General features: G+C 46.8%; 2 protein-coding genes across 5 annotated transcripts in view; one reads left to right on the plus strand and one right to left on the minus strand.

Moving 5' to 3' along the window:
• The window catches only part of BMPR2 (bone morphogenetic protein receptor type 2), a 207,977-nt gene extending 205,539 nt beyond the window's left edge, over positions 1 to 2,438 (minus strand). For all 3 annotated transcript variants that reach the window (XM_050750816.1, XM_050750815.1, XM_050750814.1), the window contains exon 1: positions 2,190 to 2,438. In XM_050750816.1, the coding sequence (XP_050606773.1) occupies positions 2,190 to 2,265 (76 nt within the window). In that variant the 5' untranslated portion in view covers positions 2,266 to 2,438. The remainder of the gene's footprint in view (positions 1 to 2,189) is intronic.
• The window catches only part of SUMO1 (small ubiquitin like modifier 1), a 1,087,495-nt gene that overhangs the window by 891,311 nt on the left and 178,536 nt on the right, over positions 1 to 17,648 (plus strand). The gene's annotated exons all lie outside the window — the stretch shown is intronic.

Consider the following 17,648-nt stretch of genomic DNA (forward strand, 5'->3'; position numbering starts at 1 on the left):
TGCTGTTACCATTAATGTGGTACGTAAAGGCGCACGCCGTAATCCTGGCTCCATAATTTACTGACTGTGTGGTGAGTTATTCAAATTCTCTGTACTTTACTCTCCTTCTATGGAAAAGGGGAATGATAATAACCTACAAAATAAAATTGTCATGAGGATGAAATGAAAAAATATATGTAAAGTTATTTGAATAGCTGATGGTGCATGGCAGGCACTTAATAAATACTAGCTATTATCATTACTATTACAAGTCTGAAATCCAGCTTCACAAATTTTGTCATCTGGTGCTATGCATCTAGTGCTATGCACTAAAGAAAAAAAGACTAAAACCACTAGCAGTGATTCTTTTATTCTCTCTCTTTTAAGAGACACTCTTCTAAAATGACTGTATTACCAAACAAAAATTAAGTTTATTTTTAAATAAATGCTTTTTCTCTTACTTTTATCAGTTCTGATCACAATATTACGAGCACGACAAGATAAATGAGAATCTATATTCTTAAAAGGTTAAGAATAACAAAGAACACTGAAAAGTGTATGTTCTCAGATTTCTGCTCATGGAATGTTTAAGGCCTTTTACTCCATATTTTACAGGAACCACATGGCTTGTGGCTAGAGAATTTAAATAGCTAACACAATATAAAGAAATTTGGGCCGGGCGCAGTGGCTCAAGCCTGTAATCCCAGCACTTTGGGAGGCTGAGACGGGCGGATCACGAGGTCAGGAGATCGAGACCATCCTGGCTAACACGGTGAAACCCCGTCTCTACTAAAAAATACAAAAAACTGGCCGGGCGCGGTGGCGGGCGCCTGTAGTCCCAGCTACTCGGGAGGCTGAGGCAGGAGAATGGCGTGAACCCGGGAGGCGGAGCTTGCAGTGAGCTGAGATCCGGCCACTGCACTCCAGCCTGGGTGACAGAGCAAGACTCCGTCTCAAAAAAAAAAAAAAAAAAAAAAGAAATTTGGAGAAAAATCATTTTTACTCTGAAAGCAACTACAATTATTAAAAATATTAAAATATCAGTTTTAAAGTAAATTCAGAAGTTCAAATTATTTTAACAGAACCATATAGATTTATCATCAATTTAACAGACATTAATCAACAGTAGACATTATTCAACAATATCAAAAGCATAAAAGGAAACTTCAAATTTTCTTTCGGCATTTTCCTAGGTCAGACTTTTAAAACCAAATTAAGCAAATAACCTCTGTATCTAACATAGCAATGAGAAATTTGTTTAATGTGAAACACACTTATCAAAAGAAAAAAGGTAATTCAAAAGGGTAATTTGGTCCTTTACTCGTTTTAAAAGCACAATCCATTTGCCCATCATAAACCAAGTGTACGAGTTACATGTAGAATTCACTTCTCAAAATTTCTAAAAGCAAATCACCAAAAGACTGCTTGAAAAAATAGTTGCAAATAGAAGATGTGGTCTTTTTCCTAAGGTTTCTGAGAACTGAAATGAAAATATCCAAAAGAAAGGATGACTACCACCCTTTAGACTTTAATGAAATGTCAAAGAACTTTCGGAGTCAAATCTCCTAGAAGTCTAATGTCAGGTCAAAGTTGTCTCGACAGCAAAGCCAACAGAGAGATGCCAGGTGACTAACAGTAAACTTATCAAACCGTATAATACAATATATCAAGAATCTCACAGTTCCGGCTTCCTCAACATTTATTCTATTCATTCGGTAAAATTTCTGAATAATGAAAGGAACATGGATTCCAGAGTGATCTAAATCTCAAAATAAGGTTCAAGTGTGTGTTCTCTAGTTGATGTTCTTTTTACTGTAAGCCAAAACCGCTTCTTTATAATAATAATTTTAAAAATCTACAGGTCTGTTTCCAGAGACCTCATAATAGACACTTCACTGGTGATTAAAATATTATTTTTAATCGTTGCATTACCTCACAGCTAAAAATGTCAAGATACCACACCCAATATGTCTTTTTCACCCCGTGAAGGGGGGTGGGGTGGGAATATGGAAGTGGGGATAGGAAAATACACAGGAATATTAAAGGCGATTTCCCTGGAAGGCATGGGGCAGGCGCGCCGGCACCGGTTCGCAGCTCCGCGATCGGGGGGACGCGTGACGAAGGGCGAGCACAGGCCTCGGCCTCTGCGGGCTCCCTCCCTCGCCACCCGCAGGGGAAGTGGCCGGGACGCGCCGGCCGGAGCTACTCACCGGCCGCAGTGCTGACCAGCAGGATGGTCCATGGTAGCCAGGGCACCCGCCAGGGCCGCTGCAGCGAGGAAGTCATCCCTGGGCCAGCCAAGAAGCAGGAGGGCAAAGAAAAGAAATATGGGAAGTAGAGAGGCGGAGAATCAGCCGGGAGGCTCGTCTTCTCTCCCGTGGACTGATCCTGCCCGTATCACAATGCAGTTTGAAAGGACAAATGGCAGATGAGAGGACCTAGCTGCAGAGCTTTCATGCCGCTGCAGAAATTCCCTTCATTTCTCTCCCCTGCGGCTGGGGGTGTTCCTTCGCCTCGGACGGGGTGCCGCGGCCCTCCAAACTGAAGGCATGTCTGTGGGGAAAGCAGGGAGCCAAGAAGAAATCTCCCAAGTTATTTCCCTCGTAGTTTCACGATATCAAAAAAATATCCAGGTCTGGGAGAAAACATATCCAGGGTGCGGAGGGCGGGGATTCGATCCGGATCCGGGGGGCGAGGGTCAGAACTAGTTCCTGACTGTCGGGAAGGACGAAGCCGGGCGGGCGGCGGCGGCGCCCGGCAGCCCGAGTCGCATCGCCCGCGGCTCCGGGAAGGCAGGATTCCTTAAGTTTCGCTTCGGTGCTTCCTTCACTCTGATTTCGAAAACAACAAATCCTCTTCCTTGACTGGATCCAAAAAGGTGCCTGCCTCCATGACAAGCTCACAGTCCCCACGCCTTCGCGGAACAACCGTGAGAGGGTCGGGGAGGCCCTGGCGAAGGCTGAGGAAACGTAGGAGCGGGGGAGGGGAGGGGTCGCGGCCCCGGCCCGGGCTCCCCGAGACCGCGGGCGGACGGGGTGCGAGAGGCTGCCCCTTCTAGCCCTCCTGGCGGCGCTCCCTTCCCTTCCTCGCTTTTTATTCCTGCCGCTCCATCTTGCCTGAGGTAAATTCCACCATGAAAGCCTCGTCTTCTCCCGTCAATGGCTCCTGTGAGCGAATCACAACCCCCCGAGGAAGCCGCCGCCGCCGCCGCCGCCGCCACCGCCTCGTTCTCCCGCAGCTCTGGGCTCCGGGAGGAGCTCGGGCGTCGCGGACCGAGGGCGGGGGGCGGCGGGAGGGCGGATGAAGGTAGCCGGGGAAGGGAGTGGGCAGTGAGGCGGCGAGACACCCTGCGTCCCTCCGGGAAGCACTTCCAGTGGCTCCGAGCAGACCAGACACAAAGGGGGGAGTCGCCGCAGCTGCGAGTCTGCGGCGCTCCCGGTCACCGGAGTCGCCCCGCCTCCGCCGCCGCCTCCGCCTCCGCCTCCTCCTCCTCCTCAGTCTACGGCTCTTCCCGGCCCTGTCTGTCTCTGGCCTGTGGTGCAGCGCGGGCGGCGGCGGCGGCGCCGGCGGCAGGATGAAGCCCGCACTGCGCCTGCGCGCTCACGACCCCGCCCGGCCCCGCCCCTCGTCCCGGGCTGGTTGAGGGCCCCGAGGCCCCAGCGCGGCGCGTCTGTCCCTTGAATGGCCGAGGGCTGGGTGGGGCCGTGGTGGGCAGCGGTGGCCTTTCTCCTTTACACACACATGACTTCCAAACGTGCAAGGCTTGGGATTCGCGTATTTGTTTAAGAGAGGGCGGCCACATCTTTTTGTTAGGCGTTTAGCAGACTCCTCCGATTCCGGGATTTCTCCCGACTGAGGCGTCTCCTTCTCAGTACTCTCGGAGGAAAGCCTCGAGGGGCAGAACTGCCCTCTGTTGTTTCACGGCGCTGGAGCCTCCCTCTCCGCAGCCCAAAGAATCCGGATGGACCCGCCTTTCCCAGAACCGGAGACCTTGGCCTCCTCAGGCTCCCCTCTGACTCAAACAAAAGCCGGAATTGGAAAGACCCCCCCCCCCCGCTTTGATGTGTTTGCTGTAATCGACGTCCTGCTTTCCTCAACCGCCCATTCCCTTAGCCTTCTTAGTTGACAGGAATATTGAGTATTTGCAAGGATGCGAAGCCAGAGAGAGAGAGAGAAAAAGACTTTTAATCTATAAATCATCCCGCTGTGTGCGCGCGTCTGTCCGTACAGCGCGGTGTCCACCCCGAGAGAGGGCCTGGATTCACAAGGCTGGGGGCCTTGAGGGCTTTTTAGGGCACGTGAAAAGAAAATTGAGCTAGAGTTATGTCAGGATAGAGAGTGGGATCATTTTGCACTCAAGTAATTGAGAAGATCCCGTTGGTACCGCAGTTTCCAAGGATTTGTGTAGTGCGTTTTTTCGATCTGGTTTGTACAAGCGACCAGCATCCCTCCCGCCCTTACACCCCGCTGCGGGGTCAGCCGACGTGGGTGGGATTTTGCCGGCGGCGAGGGGAGAAGGTGACGTGCGTGGCGCCATGATCGGAAGTCTGGACTGAATTCTTAGCTGCGAGGTGGAAAATGCGCGTGGGAGGGCGATCTTGAGGGGTGAAGTCTGGCCTTCCCATCTCCCACCAGGCAGGAGGGTTATGCTGAAGGCTGGTTTTGCTGATCTTTTATTGAGGCTAAGGGCAGTTCCACAGATACAGTCATAGACTCCTTAAATCATGCTCTGCTTGCTTCTTCGAGTCTGCTATTCTCTCTTTATCTGAATTTGATGTAAATAAATCTCCACATTCCTTAAACTGATTCTGTTATACTAAACATCTTCCATAATTAGGGGTTGTAGCAATACCAACTCCGGATTCTAAGACTCTTTTTAGTTGAAATATGTTTATACTGTTTACCCTTTAGACAGAGAAAAAAAAAATCTACCTAGTAAAATCCCTTAAAAAGACGAAGAGCATATGCTTTGATTCATTAGCTTTATTTATTTAGGTATTTATTTATTTATTGAGACGGACTCTTGCTCTGTCACCCAGGCTGCAGTGCAGTGGCGAGATTTCGGCTCACTGCAACCTCTGCCTCCCAGGTTCAAGCGATTCTCCGGCCTCAACCTCCTGAGTAGCTGGGATTACAGGCGGCGCCACCACGCCCAGCTAATTTTTAATGGAGACGGGGTTTCATCATCTTTGCCAGGCTGGTCTCGAACTCCTGACCTCAGGTGATCCACCCGCCTCGACCTCCCAAAGTGCTGGGATTACAGACGTGAGCCACCGCACCCGACTGATTCATTAGCTTTATTACTGTATTTTGTTTTGCCCAAAAGGTCTAAATTAGAAACCGGTATTGTTTTACCATTTGTCTTTCAAAAACAGAGTTTCTAGCACTCAGAGAAATTGGATTTTAGTATGTTAGAGGTGCAGAAAGTTTATTAATTCATAGTACACTTTTATCTTCCTCAAATTGAGATCAAGTACTTCATTCAATTTTTATTTGCTTAAGATTTTTTTCCAAGAAACATTAAGTGTCCTTTTTGTAGTTCCCCCTTATCCACCGTTTCAGTTACCTGCGGTCAACCACGGTCTGAAAATATTAAATGGAAAGTTCCAGAAATAAACAGTGTTTGTTTTGTTTTGAGACGGAGTTTCTCTTTTGTTGCCCAAGCTGGAGCGCAATGGCCTGATCTCAGCTCACAGCAACCTCTGCCTCCCAGACTCAAGCGATTCTCCTGCCTCCGCCTCCTAAGTAGCTGGGATTACAGGCATGCGCCACCACACCCAGCTAGTTTTGTATTTTTAGTAGAGACGGAGTTTCACCATGTTGGTCAGGCTGGTCTCAAACTCCCCACCTCAGGTGATCTGCCCTTCTGGCCTCCCAACATGCTAGGATTACAGGCTTGAGCCACTGCGCCTGGCCTTATAAATTTTAAATTGAGTAATGTTACTAACTAGCTGTGATGAAATCACTGCCATCCCACACTGTCCTTCTGGGATGTGAATCATCATTTGTACAGTGTATCCGCTATAACCTCCTTAATCACTTAGTAGCAGTCTCTTATCAGACTGACTGTGGCAGTATGTAGTATCCAAGTACTTGTGTTCAACTAACCTTTATTTTACTTAATAATGGCCCCAAAGCACAAGAGTAGTGATGCTGGCAATTCAGCCATAGAGAAGCTGTAAAGTGCTTCCTGTAAGTTAAAATGTCAGAGTTCTTGCCTGTAATTCCAGCACTTTGGGAGGCCGAGGCGGCGGGCGGATCCACAAGGTCAGGAGATCGAGGCCATCCTAGCTAACACGGTGAAAACCTGTCTCTACTGAAAATACAAAATTAGCCGGATGTGGTGGCAGGTGCCTGTAGTCCCAGCTACTTGGGAGGCTGAGGCAGGAGAATGGTGTGAACCCGGGAGGTGGAGCTTGCAGTGAGCCAAGATCGTGCCATATCACTCCAACCTGGGCAACAGAGCGAGACTCAGTCTCAAAAGAAAAAAAGAGTTATTGACTTAATAAGGAAGGAAAAAAATTACATGCTGAGGTTGCTAAGATCGCTGGTAACAGTAAATCTTTGGCAGGGCACAGTGGCTCACGTTTGTAATCCCAGCACTTTGGGGGACCGAGGTGGGAGGATCACTTGAGGTCAGGAGTTCAAGACATGCCTGGCCAACATGGTGAAACCCCATCTCTACTAGAAATACAAAAATTAGCTGGGCATGGTGGCATGTACCTGTAATCCCAGCAGCTTCTCTGGAGGCTGAAGCAAGAGAATCGTTTGAACACGGGAGGTGGAGGTTGCAGTGAGCTGAGATTGCACCACTGTACTCCAGTCTCGGTGACAGAGACTCTAGCAAAAAAAAAAAAAAAAAAAAAAAAAAAAATCTATCTGTGAAACTGAATTGTGAAGAAAAAATAAATTCAGGCTAGTTTTGCTGCCACACCTCAGACTGCAAAAGTGATGGCCACAGTGCATACTAAGTGCTTAGTTAAGATGGAAAAGGCATTAAATTTGTGGGTAGAAGACATAATAGAAACGTATTCCAGTTTACAGCAATTGGGTTCAGTACTGTCTGCAATTTCAGGCATCCACTGGAGGTCTTGGAACAAATCCCTTGTGGATAAGGGCCAGGGAGGACTACTGTACATGTTATAAATGTATAATAAATTATATAGAACACAGAAAAGGTCTTAGGAAATTCACATGAAAAAACACATGCCACTGACTTGGTAGGTAGACAACTAGATATGTACCCTCTTCCCTTTTCTGTTCCTTCTTGTGATATCTTAGTTGGGACATGGCTGTTCACTTACAGTGAGAAAGAACATCAAATAACAGAATTAGGACTTGGCAGGAAACTTGTCCACGACAAAAGGCAGACAATGTAGACAATGTAAGTCAAGCTCAGCTGAGAACAAAGGACTGGTGATGCAGGTGAGGTTTGGCATCTGTACTAATCAGGATGGGCTAAATTACAGTAACATTCCCCGAATCTCAACATCTTACTGCAATAAAGGTTTATTTCTTTTTTTTTTTTTTTTTTTTTTTTTTTTTTTGAGACGGAATCTCGCTGTGTCGCCCAGGGTGGAGTGCAGTGGCCGGATCTCAGCTCACTGCAAGCTCCACCTCCCGGGTTTTTACGCCATTCTCCTGCCTCAGCCTCCCGAGTAGCCGGGACTACAGGCGCCCGCCACCTCGCCCAGCTAGTTTTTTGTATTTTTTAGTAGAGACGGGGTTTCACCGTGTTAGCCAGGATGGTCTCGAACTCCTGACCTCGTGATCCGCCCGTCTCGGCCTCCCAAAGTGCTGGGATTACAGGCTTGAGCCACCGCGCCCGGCAAGGTTTATTTCTCACACGTTATATGTTTGATATAAGTCATCAGGGGACCCATCGCAACTTGAGTTCACAGGAAACAGACACTGAAACTCTGAAATTTGTATTCAGGAGGTTATTACCTAATGATGGCAAGAACAACCTCTGTGGGGATTGAGGGATGCAAGACTGGGCAGAGGGAGAAGTTGAATTGCAACACATTTGCAACCGAGGCATCAACCAATCCTGCAGGAATTCTGGAACTGGGTTGGCCTTTCAGCATTGTCCTAATCTGTGTCTGCTAACACTTTAAGGTACACCTAAAAGACCCCCCAAACCCAGCACGCTTTTCATTCAAGATTCCTTCAGTGGGGTATATCTAGGGAAAAAGTCCCTCAAGAATGCTGATAAATTAGGCTCCTTGATTGCTGCCTTGGAGTAGGAAATCCAGCATTAGACAGACTGCCTAATCAAGTTGGGTAAAACCCAGTTAAATTATACGTTCACACCAACCAGTCACTGGATATGGGCTGCACATATGAAAGAGATGTGACCTTTGATAAAAGGGTTCTCTTTAGCCAACAGCTACCCCCAGAGAGGGACCCAGCTGAGCACTGTCAGCCACCAGCAGTTCTAGCAGTTGGGAGAAAGAATGCTTCAGACCTAAAGAGTGGATCTGGGGAGCTCAGCAAAACATCCACTGCATGGACTCTCTCACTGTAATCACTGAGGTCCCCAGATTGGTAGAGTCTTCACTGAGACATGTTTTCCAAATTGCCACAGTAGGGATCATAAAATTTAATTGCTCATGTTGCAGTGTCTTGCTGTAGCCATTAAAAAGCTTCCACCTAGAAGCAGTGTGCTTTACTTCCACTCATATTTTAGTGGCCAACAAAGTCAGATGGCCAAACCTAACTTTAAGAGGGCAGAGGCTGAGAGTGGTGGCTCACTCGTGTAATCCCAGCACTTGGGATTCCGAGGCGGGCGGATCACGAGGTCAGGAGTTCGAGACGGGTGAAACCCCTTCTCTACTAAAAATACAAAAAATTAGCCAGGCGTGGTGGCGGGTGCCTGTAATCCCAGCTACTTGGGAGGCCGAGGCAGGAGAATCGCTTGAACCTGGGAGGCAGAGGTTGCATTGAGCCTAGATTGCGCCACTGCACTCCAGCTCAGGAGACAGTGCAAGACTCAGTCTCAAACAAAAAAAAAGCAGAAAATGTAATCCTACCATGTCATGAGAAAGAGAACCTGAATATTTGTGAACAGCCCTAATGACTAACATAGTATCCAAGGGTAAAATAATCCCCAATACTCTAATCACCAAAACCCCAACAAGTAGGACTTTTTTCCTGATAGGGGTAAGGAAGCAGGGAATAAAGGAGATACAACATGGAAATCCAAGAGGACAGACTAACAGCATCTGCCAAGACTGATCTTCACTATGTGTTATAGCCCCTCATGGATGATATCTCTGCTTTGAGTTGGAGGACTGGTCCTGGTTTTAAGAGGGGACAGAGGGGCACTAAGCAGATTATTAGAACAACTATTGAAATAAGGACCAAGGCCAATTTCTTGTTAAATAAATGAGGTATGTAGGAATTACCTGGGCTCAGAAATACCGACTACTTTTTTTTTTTGTGTGTGTGTGTGTGTGTGTGTGTGTGTGTGTGTGTGAGACGGAGATTTACTCCTGTTGCCCAGGCTGGAGCGCAATGGCGCAATCTCGGCTCACCGCATCCTCTGCCTCCCAGGTTCAAGCGATTCTCCTGCCTCAGCCTACCGAGTAGCTGGGATTACAGGCATGTGTCACCACACCCGGCTAATTTTGTATTTTTAGCAGAGACGGGGTTTCACCGTATTGCCCAGGCTGATCTCAAACTCCTGACCTCAGGTGATCCGCCCGCCTCGGCCTCCCAAACTGCTGGGATTATAGGTGTGAGCCACTACGCCCGGCCAATACTGACTACTTCTAAGAACAAATTTCATGATCATAAAGGGGTGGTATCAAAGAAAAATAGAAGAAAAACTCTTAGCTCTAGCAGAAGAACAATATAGAAGTTAGCCCTGGGACGCCTTTCCAGGTCAGAAAAACAAACAACTAAAAGCTGCTTTAAAACTTTAGAATTTTATCTTTAGGCTTAAACCTAGAAACCGGACAGGGCATTGTCTCATTTTGGAAGATCAAAGTATAGTTGTGGGGAGAGAAGAAAATCCAGTTGGGAAGTACAGAGAAAACAGAATTAGAGATTTGCCTCCCTGACATCTTTTGGGCCTGAAAGCAACCTAATTCTCTGTCTTCCTAAAACAAAGCTTTTAAAAAATAATAAACAAATAAATAAAAAGAGCCTTGCTTTTAAAACCTAGATTTATTGTCTCATCTCTTTCCTTCCCTTTTCTTCTAACTTTGGAAATTTTAGTTAACCTAGCTTCTGGGGTCACCCTTTTCTTCAAGAGCAAAATAAAACCATCAGAACCTCCCATCCTGAGTGACTGACAACAGGAAAACCCAGCTTCTCTCAAGCATTTGAAAGATCACAGAAAAGGACTTCTATTTTTCTTTTTTTTTTGAGACGGAGTCTGGCTCTGTCACCCAGGCTGGAGTGCAGTGGCAAGATCTCAGCTCACCACAACCTCCACCTCCCAGGTTCAAGCAATTCTCCTGCTTCAGCCTCCCAAGTCGCTGGGACCACAGGTACATGCCACCACGCCCAGCTAATTTTTTTTTTTTTTTTTTTTTTTGTATTTTTAGTTGAGACGGGGTTTCACCATGTTAGCCAGGATGGTCTCCTGACCTCGTGCTCCGCCCACCTCAGTGTCCCAAGGTGCTGAGATTACAGGTGTGAGCCACCGCGCCTAGGAGGACTTCTATTTTTCACAAATTACTTATTTGCTGTTGACTTCTCTTCTGGTGTCTTGTAAGAGCTTTTCCTTGCTTTTTTTTTTTTTTTTTTTTTTTTTTTAGACAGAGTTTCGCTCTGTTGCCCAGGCTGGAGTGCAATGGCACGATTCCCAGGTTCAAGTGATTCTCCTGCCTCAGCCTCCCGAGTAGCTGGGCTTACAGGCACCCGCCACCACACCCGGCTAATTTTTGTATTTTTGGTAGAGACAGGGTTTCACCATGTTGGCCAGGCTGGTCTCGAACTCCTGACCTCAGGTGATCCACCCGCCTTAGCCTCCCAAAGTTCTGGGATTACAGGCGTGAGTCACCGCACCCGGCCATTTTCCTTTTTTTGTTTTTTTGAGACGGAGTTTTGCTGTTGTTGCCCAGGCTGGAGTGCAGTGGCGCAATCTCGGCTCACCCCAAACTCCGCCTGCCAGGTTCAAGCAATTCTCCTGCCCCAGCTTCCCGAGTATCTGGGATTACAGGCATGTACCACCACACCCGGCTAATTTTGTATTTTTAGTAGAGACGGGGTTTCTCCATGTTGAGGTTGGTCTCAAACTCCTGATCTCAGGTGATCCGCCTGCGTCGGCCTTCCAAAGTGCTGGGATTACAGGCATGAGCCACCGCGCCTGGCTCCGGCCATTTTCCTTGTTGATTTCAAACATGGAGCTCTACTTTCCTTCAAAGAGTAGATACAGGACCCTTCATTTATCTCCAAGTTATACCATATGTAGTTAAGATTTTTACTAAGGCTTGGAATTAAAAAAGAAAAGTAGGCTGGATGCGGTGGCTCACACCTGTAATCCCAACACTTTGGGAGACCAAAGACGGTGGATCACTTGAGCCCAGGAGTTTCAGACCAGCCTGGCCAACAAAGCGAAACCCCATTTCTACTAAAAATACAAAAAAAATTAGCTAGGCGTGGTGGTGCACTGGAGGCTGAGGCACAAGAATCGCTGGAACCCAGGAGGCAGAGGTTGAAGTAGTCAGCCGAGATCGTGCCACTGAACTCCAGCCTGGGTGACAGAGTGAGACTGTCTCAAAAAAAAAAAAAAAGAAAAAAGAAAAGTATGACATAGTATAACACAGTGAAGGATATCTTAAAATAAGAACCAGCTGGCCGGGCGCGGTGGCTCAAGCCTGTAATCCCAGCACTTTGGGAGGCCGAGACGGGCGGATCACAAGGTCAGGAGATCGAGACCAGCCTGGCTAATACGGTGAAACCCCGTCTCTACTAAAAAAAAAAATACAAAAAAAAACTAGCCGGGTGAGGTGGCGGGCGCCTGTAGTCCCAGCTACTCGGGAGGCTGAGGCAGGAGAATGGCGTAGACCCGGGAGGCGGAGCTTGCAGTGAGCTAAGATGCGGCCACTGCACTCTAGCCTGGGCGACAGAGCGAGACTCTGTCTCAAAAATAAATAAATAAATAAATAAGAACCAGCTATCACTGCTCTCTGAAGTCCCTGAGCCACATGTATACCTGCCCAGTGGAACCTCATTTGAAAGTACTGTTTCTGGCCCGGTACGGTGGCTCACGCCCCTAATCCCAGCACTTTGGGAGGCCAACGTGGGCGGATCACCCGAGGTCGGGAGTTGGACATCAGCCTGACCAACATGGAGAAACCTCGTCTCTACTGAAAAAAAAAAAAAAAAAAAATTAGCTGGGTGTGGTGCTGCATGCCTGTAATCCCAGCTACTTGGGAGGTTGAGGCAGGAGAATCACTTGAACCCGGGAGGTGGAGGTTGCGGTGAGCCGAGATCACCCCATTGCACTCCAGCCTGGGCGGCAAGAGAGAAACTCTGTCTCAAAAAATAATAATAATAATAAAATAAAGCCAGGCGCGGTGGCTCACACCTGTAATCCCAACACTTTGGGAGGCTGAGGCTGGCAGATCACGAGGTCAAGAGATCGAGACCATCCTGGCCAACATGGTGAAACCTGTCTCTACTAAAAATACAACCCCAGAGGTGGAGGTTGCAATGAGCCTAGATCGGGCCACTGCACTCCAGCCCGGCGTCAGAGCAATACTCCCTCTTAAAAAAATAAAATAAAATAAAATAAAAATAAATTAAAAAGCCACGCATGGTTGCGTTTGCCAGCTACTAGGGGGGTTGAAGCAGGAGGATCGCTTGAACCCAGGAAGCGGAGGTGGTAGTGACCCGAGATCGCACCACCACACTCTAGCCTAGGTGGCAGAGCCAGACTCCCTATCAAAAAAAGTACTATTGGCCGGGTGGTAGATCACTTCTGCAATCCCAGCACTTTGGGAGACCGAGGCGGGCAGATCATGAGGTCAGGAGATCGAGACCATCCTGGCTAACACGATGAAACCCCGTCTCTACTAAAAATACAAAAAAATTAGCCGGGCTCGTGGCAGGCGCCTGTAGTCCCAGCTACTCGGGAGGCCGAGGCAGGAGAATGGCATGAACCCGGGAGGCGGAGCTTGCAGTGAGCCGAGATCGCGTCACTGCACTCCAGCCTGGGTGACAGTCAGACTCTGTTTCAAAAAAAAAAAAAAAAGTACTGCAACCTCTGCCTCCTGGGTTCAAGCGATTCTCCTTCCTCAGCCTCCCGAGTAGCTGGGATTACAGGCGTGCACCACCATGCCTGGCTACTTTTTGTTTTTTTTTATTTTTTTATTTGAGACGGAGTCTCGCTCTGTCGCCCAGGCTGGAGTGCAGTGGTCGGATCTCAGCTCACTGCAAGCTCCGCCCCCCAGGTTCACGCCATTCTCCTGCCTCAGCCTCCCAAGTAGCTGGGACTACAGGCGCCCGCCACCTTGCCCGGCTAGTTTTTATTTGTATTTTTTAGTAGAGACGGGGTTTCACCGTGTTAGCCAGGATGGTCTCGATCTCCTGACCTCGTGATCCACCCGTCTCGGCCTCCCAAAGTGCTGGGATTACAGGCTTGAGCCACCGCACCCGGCCTACTTTTTGTATTTTTAATAGAGATGGGGTTTCACCATTTGGTCAGGCTGGTCTTGAACTCCTGACCTTGTGATTCGCCCGCCTCGGCCTCCCAAAGTGCTGGGATTACAAGCATGAGCCACTGCGCCCAGCCAGAAATTACTATTTCTTAGCCTATAGCCACTAGCCATGTTGTTAGAATCCAGTCCAATCCTTTGCCTCCATCCATACATTTATTCCGTCATATATATAACCAACAGATGTTTACTGAACTATGCGCTGGTCGTTGTTTCAGGTACTACATACAGCAAGGAACAAGGGAGATAAGTTCCTTCCTCTCATCTTTTGATGGTACTTACTTAAGTTCATTTTCTATTGTTGTGTTACAAATTACCACAAACGTAGCAGCTCAAAACAACATGTATTGATTATCTCTCAGTTTCCATGTCAGGAGTCTGGGCAGGTTAGCTGGGCTGTCTGCTCAGAGTCTCACAAAATCGCAAAGTGTCAACCAGACTGTGTTATCACTTGGAGGCTTAACAGGGGAAGAATCTCCTTTTTTAAGCTTATTCACGTTGCTGGCTGAATTCTTTTTTTTTTTTTTTTTTTCTGTGAGACTCCAGGGTGTTGCTCTGTTGTCCGGGCTAAAGTGCACTGGTGCGATCTCGGCTCACTGCAACCTCTGCCTCCCAGGTTCAAGTGATTCTCCTGCCTCAGCCTCCCAAGTAACTGGGATTACAGGCACTCGCCACCACACCCAGCTAATTTTGTGTGTGTGTGTCTGTGCATATATATATATTTGTAATATATATATATACGTGTAATATATATACTTGCAATATATATATTTGTTTTATATATATACACACACACACATTTTTTTTTTGAGACAGAGTCTCACTCTGTCGCCCAGGCTGGAGTGCAGTGGTGCAATCTCAGCTCACTATAATCTCCACCTCCCGGGTTCAAGCAATTCTCCTGCCTCAGCCTCCCGAGTAGCTGGGGCTACAGGCACATACCACTATGCCTGGCTAATTTTTTTTTCTTTTGTATTTTTAGTAGAGACGGGGTTTCAGCATGTTAGCCAGGATGGTCTCAATCTCCCGACCTCGTGATACTCCTGCCTGGGCCTCCCAAAGTGCTGGGATTACAGGCATAAGCCACCCCGCCCAGCCGAGCCTCCCCACCTGGCCTTTCTTTTTCCTTTTTTTGAGACAGAGTCTCACTCTGTTGCCCAGGTTGGAGTGCAGTGGGACAATCTTGGCTCACTGCAACCTCCGCCTCCTGGGTTCAAGCAATCCTCTGCCTCAGCCTCCTGAGTAGCTGGAATTACAGGTGTGTGCCACCATGCCTGGTTAATTTTTGTATTTTTAGTAGAGACGGGGTTTCACCATATTGGTCAGGCTGATCTTGAACTCCTGACCTCATGATCTGCCCGCCTTGGCCTCCCAAAGTGCTGGGATTACAGGCGTGAACCACCTCATCCAGCCTATTCTATTTTTTTGAGACAGGGTCTTGCTCTGTCCCCAGGCTGGAGTGCAGTGCCATGATCATAGCTCACTGCAGTCTTGACCTGGTGGGCTCAGGTGATCCTCTTGTCTCTGCCTCCAAGTAGTTGGGACTACAGGTGCAACAACACCACACCCCACTAAGTTCTTTTATTGTTTGTCAAGACTGAGTTTCACAATGCTGCCCAGGCTGGTCTCCAACGCCTGGGCTCAAGCCATCGGCCCACCTTGGCCTCCTAAAGTACTGGGATTACAAGCGTGAGCCACCACAGCCAGCCTAGACTTACACTGTTTTAAAATGGGAGGTAATACGGCAAACACTCACTAATACAGATTAAGTCAGGGGAAAGGGCACCTCCACCTGAGTGAATGAGTAAATAAGGCCTAACCTATATGATGTAAGGAAACATTGTGTGTCAAAATAACCATGAGTTAAATAAAATAATGGGTCTATAAAAGTGAGTAAAAATTGATCCACTTGAAAAATGCTGGCCGGGCGCAGTGGCTTACGCCTGTAATCCCAGCATTTTGGGAGGCAGAGGCGGGTGGATCACGAGGTCAGGAGATCGAGACCATCCTGGCTAACACAGTGAAACCCCGTCTCTACTAAAAATACAAAAAAACTAGCCGGGCATGGTGGCGGGCACCTGTGGTCCCAGCTACTCTGGAGGCTGAGGCAGGAGAATGGCGTGAACCCGGGAGGCGGAGCTTGCAGTGAGCCAAGATCGCACCACTGCACTCCAGCCTGAGTGACAGAGCGAGACTGTCTCAAAAAAGAAAAAAAAGCAAAGAAAAGAAAAATGCTTCACGAAATGTTATTCATGCTTTTGAATTGACTTACTAAAGAAAAATTTTCATAGATAACTTCTGCTCAGACCCTGAATATATTTGTGCATATTTTACATTTGTAGTTTATATGATTAGAGTCTGAAATAATTTAAGATTTATGCATTTATAGAATCAATGAAATGAAATTCTTGAAAAATATTACACTAGGCTGGGTGTGGGGTGGCTCATGCCTGTAATCCCAGCACTTTGAGAGACTCAGGCAGGAGGACCAGGAGTTGGAGACCAGCCTGGGCAACATAGTGGGACTTTGTCTCTACAAAAAATGAAAAAATTAGCCGGCCATGGTGTATACCTGTGGTCCCAGCTACTCAGGAGGCTAAGGTGGGAGGATCACTTGAGCCCAGCAGGTCGAGGCTGCAGTGAGCCATGATCATGCTACTGTACTCCAGCCTAGGCAACAGAGCAAGACCCTGTCTCAAAAATAAAAAATAAAAAAATTAAGAATAGCCATGTCCTAAGGAAATACTCAGAAAGGCAGACAAAAATGTCTATCACAGCATTGTTTATATATAGTACTAAAAAATTGGAATTAATTTAAATATCTAACAATAAAATAACAGCTGGGTAAACCATGAAATATAAATAGCATGAAATACTATAGAGCTATTAAAATGGTATTTATAGAAAATAATATCATGGGGACATGCCCATGATATAGTATTAAATTGGAAAACCAGAATGTTAAATGTAAGTAATACATTATCCCAGCTGTATGTATGTTCAATTCTCTATAAACATATACTTAGAAAATTCTGGAAAAATGTAAATCAGGCAGGAGAATCGCTTGAACCCAGGAGGTGGAGGTTGCAGTGAGCCAAGATCGCGCCACTGCACTCCAGCCTGGGAAACAAGAGCGAAATTCTGTCTCAAAAAAAAAATTGTTTTTACATTAAAAAAATATATATATATGTCATGATTCCTACTGCTCATAGCCAGAATGTAGAAGCTGGAGATTTTTCCATTTAAACATAGATCCTAATATGATCAGAGAATATGATTTTTCCTTTATGACTCCCCAAAAGGTCTGAATCACACTTTGTAACTTACATAGAAGTACTATGACTTAATAAAAGTTGTTAATCAGCAAGCATGCATTTATTGAATCCCTTCTGGGTATATAACTTTGTACAAATGCTATATCAATACTAATATTTTTCTTTTCTTTTTTTTTTTTTGGAGACGCAGTCTTGCTGTCATCCAGGCTGGAGTGCAGTGGCACAATCTCACCTCACTGCAACCTCCGCCTCTCAGGTCCAAGCAATTCTTCTGCCTCAGCCTCCTGAGTAGCTGGGACTACAGGCACGTGCCACCACATCTGGCCTTTTTTTTTTTTTTTTTTTTTTTTTTTTTTTTTTTTTTTTTTAAGTACAGACGTGGTTTCACCATATTGGCCAGGGTGGTCTTGAACTCCTGACCACCCTGATCAGCCCACCTCGGCCTCCCAAAGTGGTAGGATCACAGACGTGAGTCACCGCTCTTGGCCCAATATTAATCTCTAAAAGCTCTGTATTACAGTATGATGAGCATAGCATAGTCATCTAAAGAGAAGTGATAAAATCATAAAGCATTTTTCTGTCATTATTTCATGTACAATTATTTAATGTGTGAAAATCTTATTTCCACAGAAAGATTTATAATATCAGAGATTGATGACTAAATCATATACTGCTAAATACCCAGAAAATGTTCACAGCCACTGAAGTGAAAAGCCAGCCAGGG

This window comes from Macaca thibetana, chromosome 12 (assembly GCF_024542745.1).
Source record: "Macaca thibetana thibetana isolate TM-01 chromosome 12, ASM2454274v1, whole genome shotgun sequence".
NCBI lineage: Eukaryota > Metazoa > Chordata > Mammalia > Primates > Cercopithecidae > Macaca > Macaca thibetana.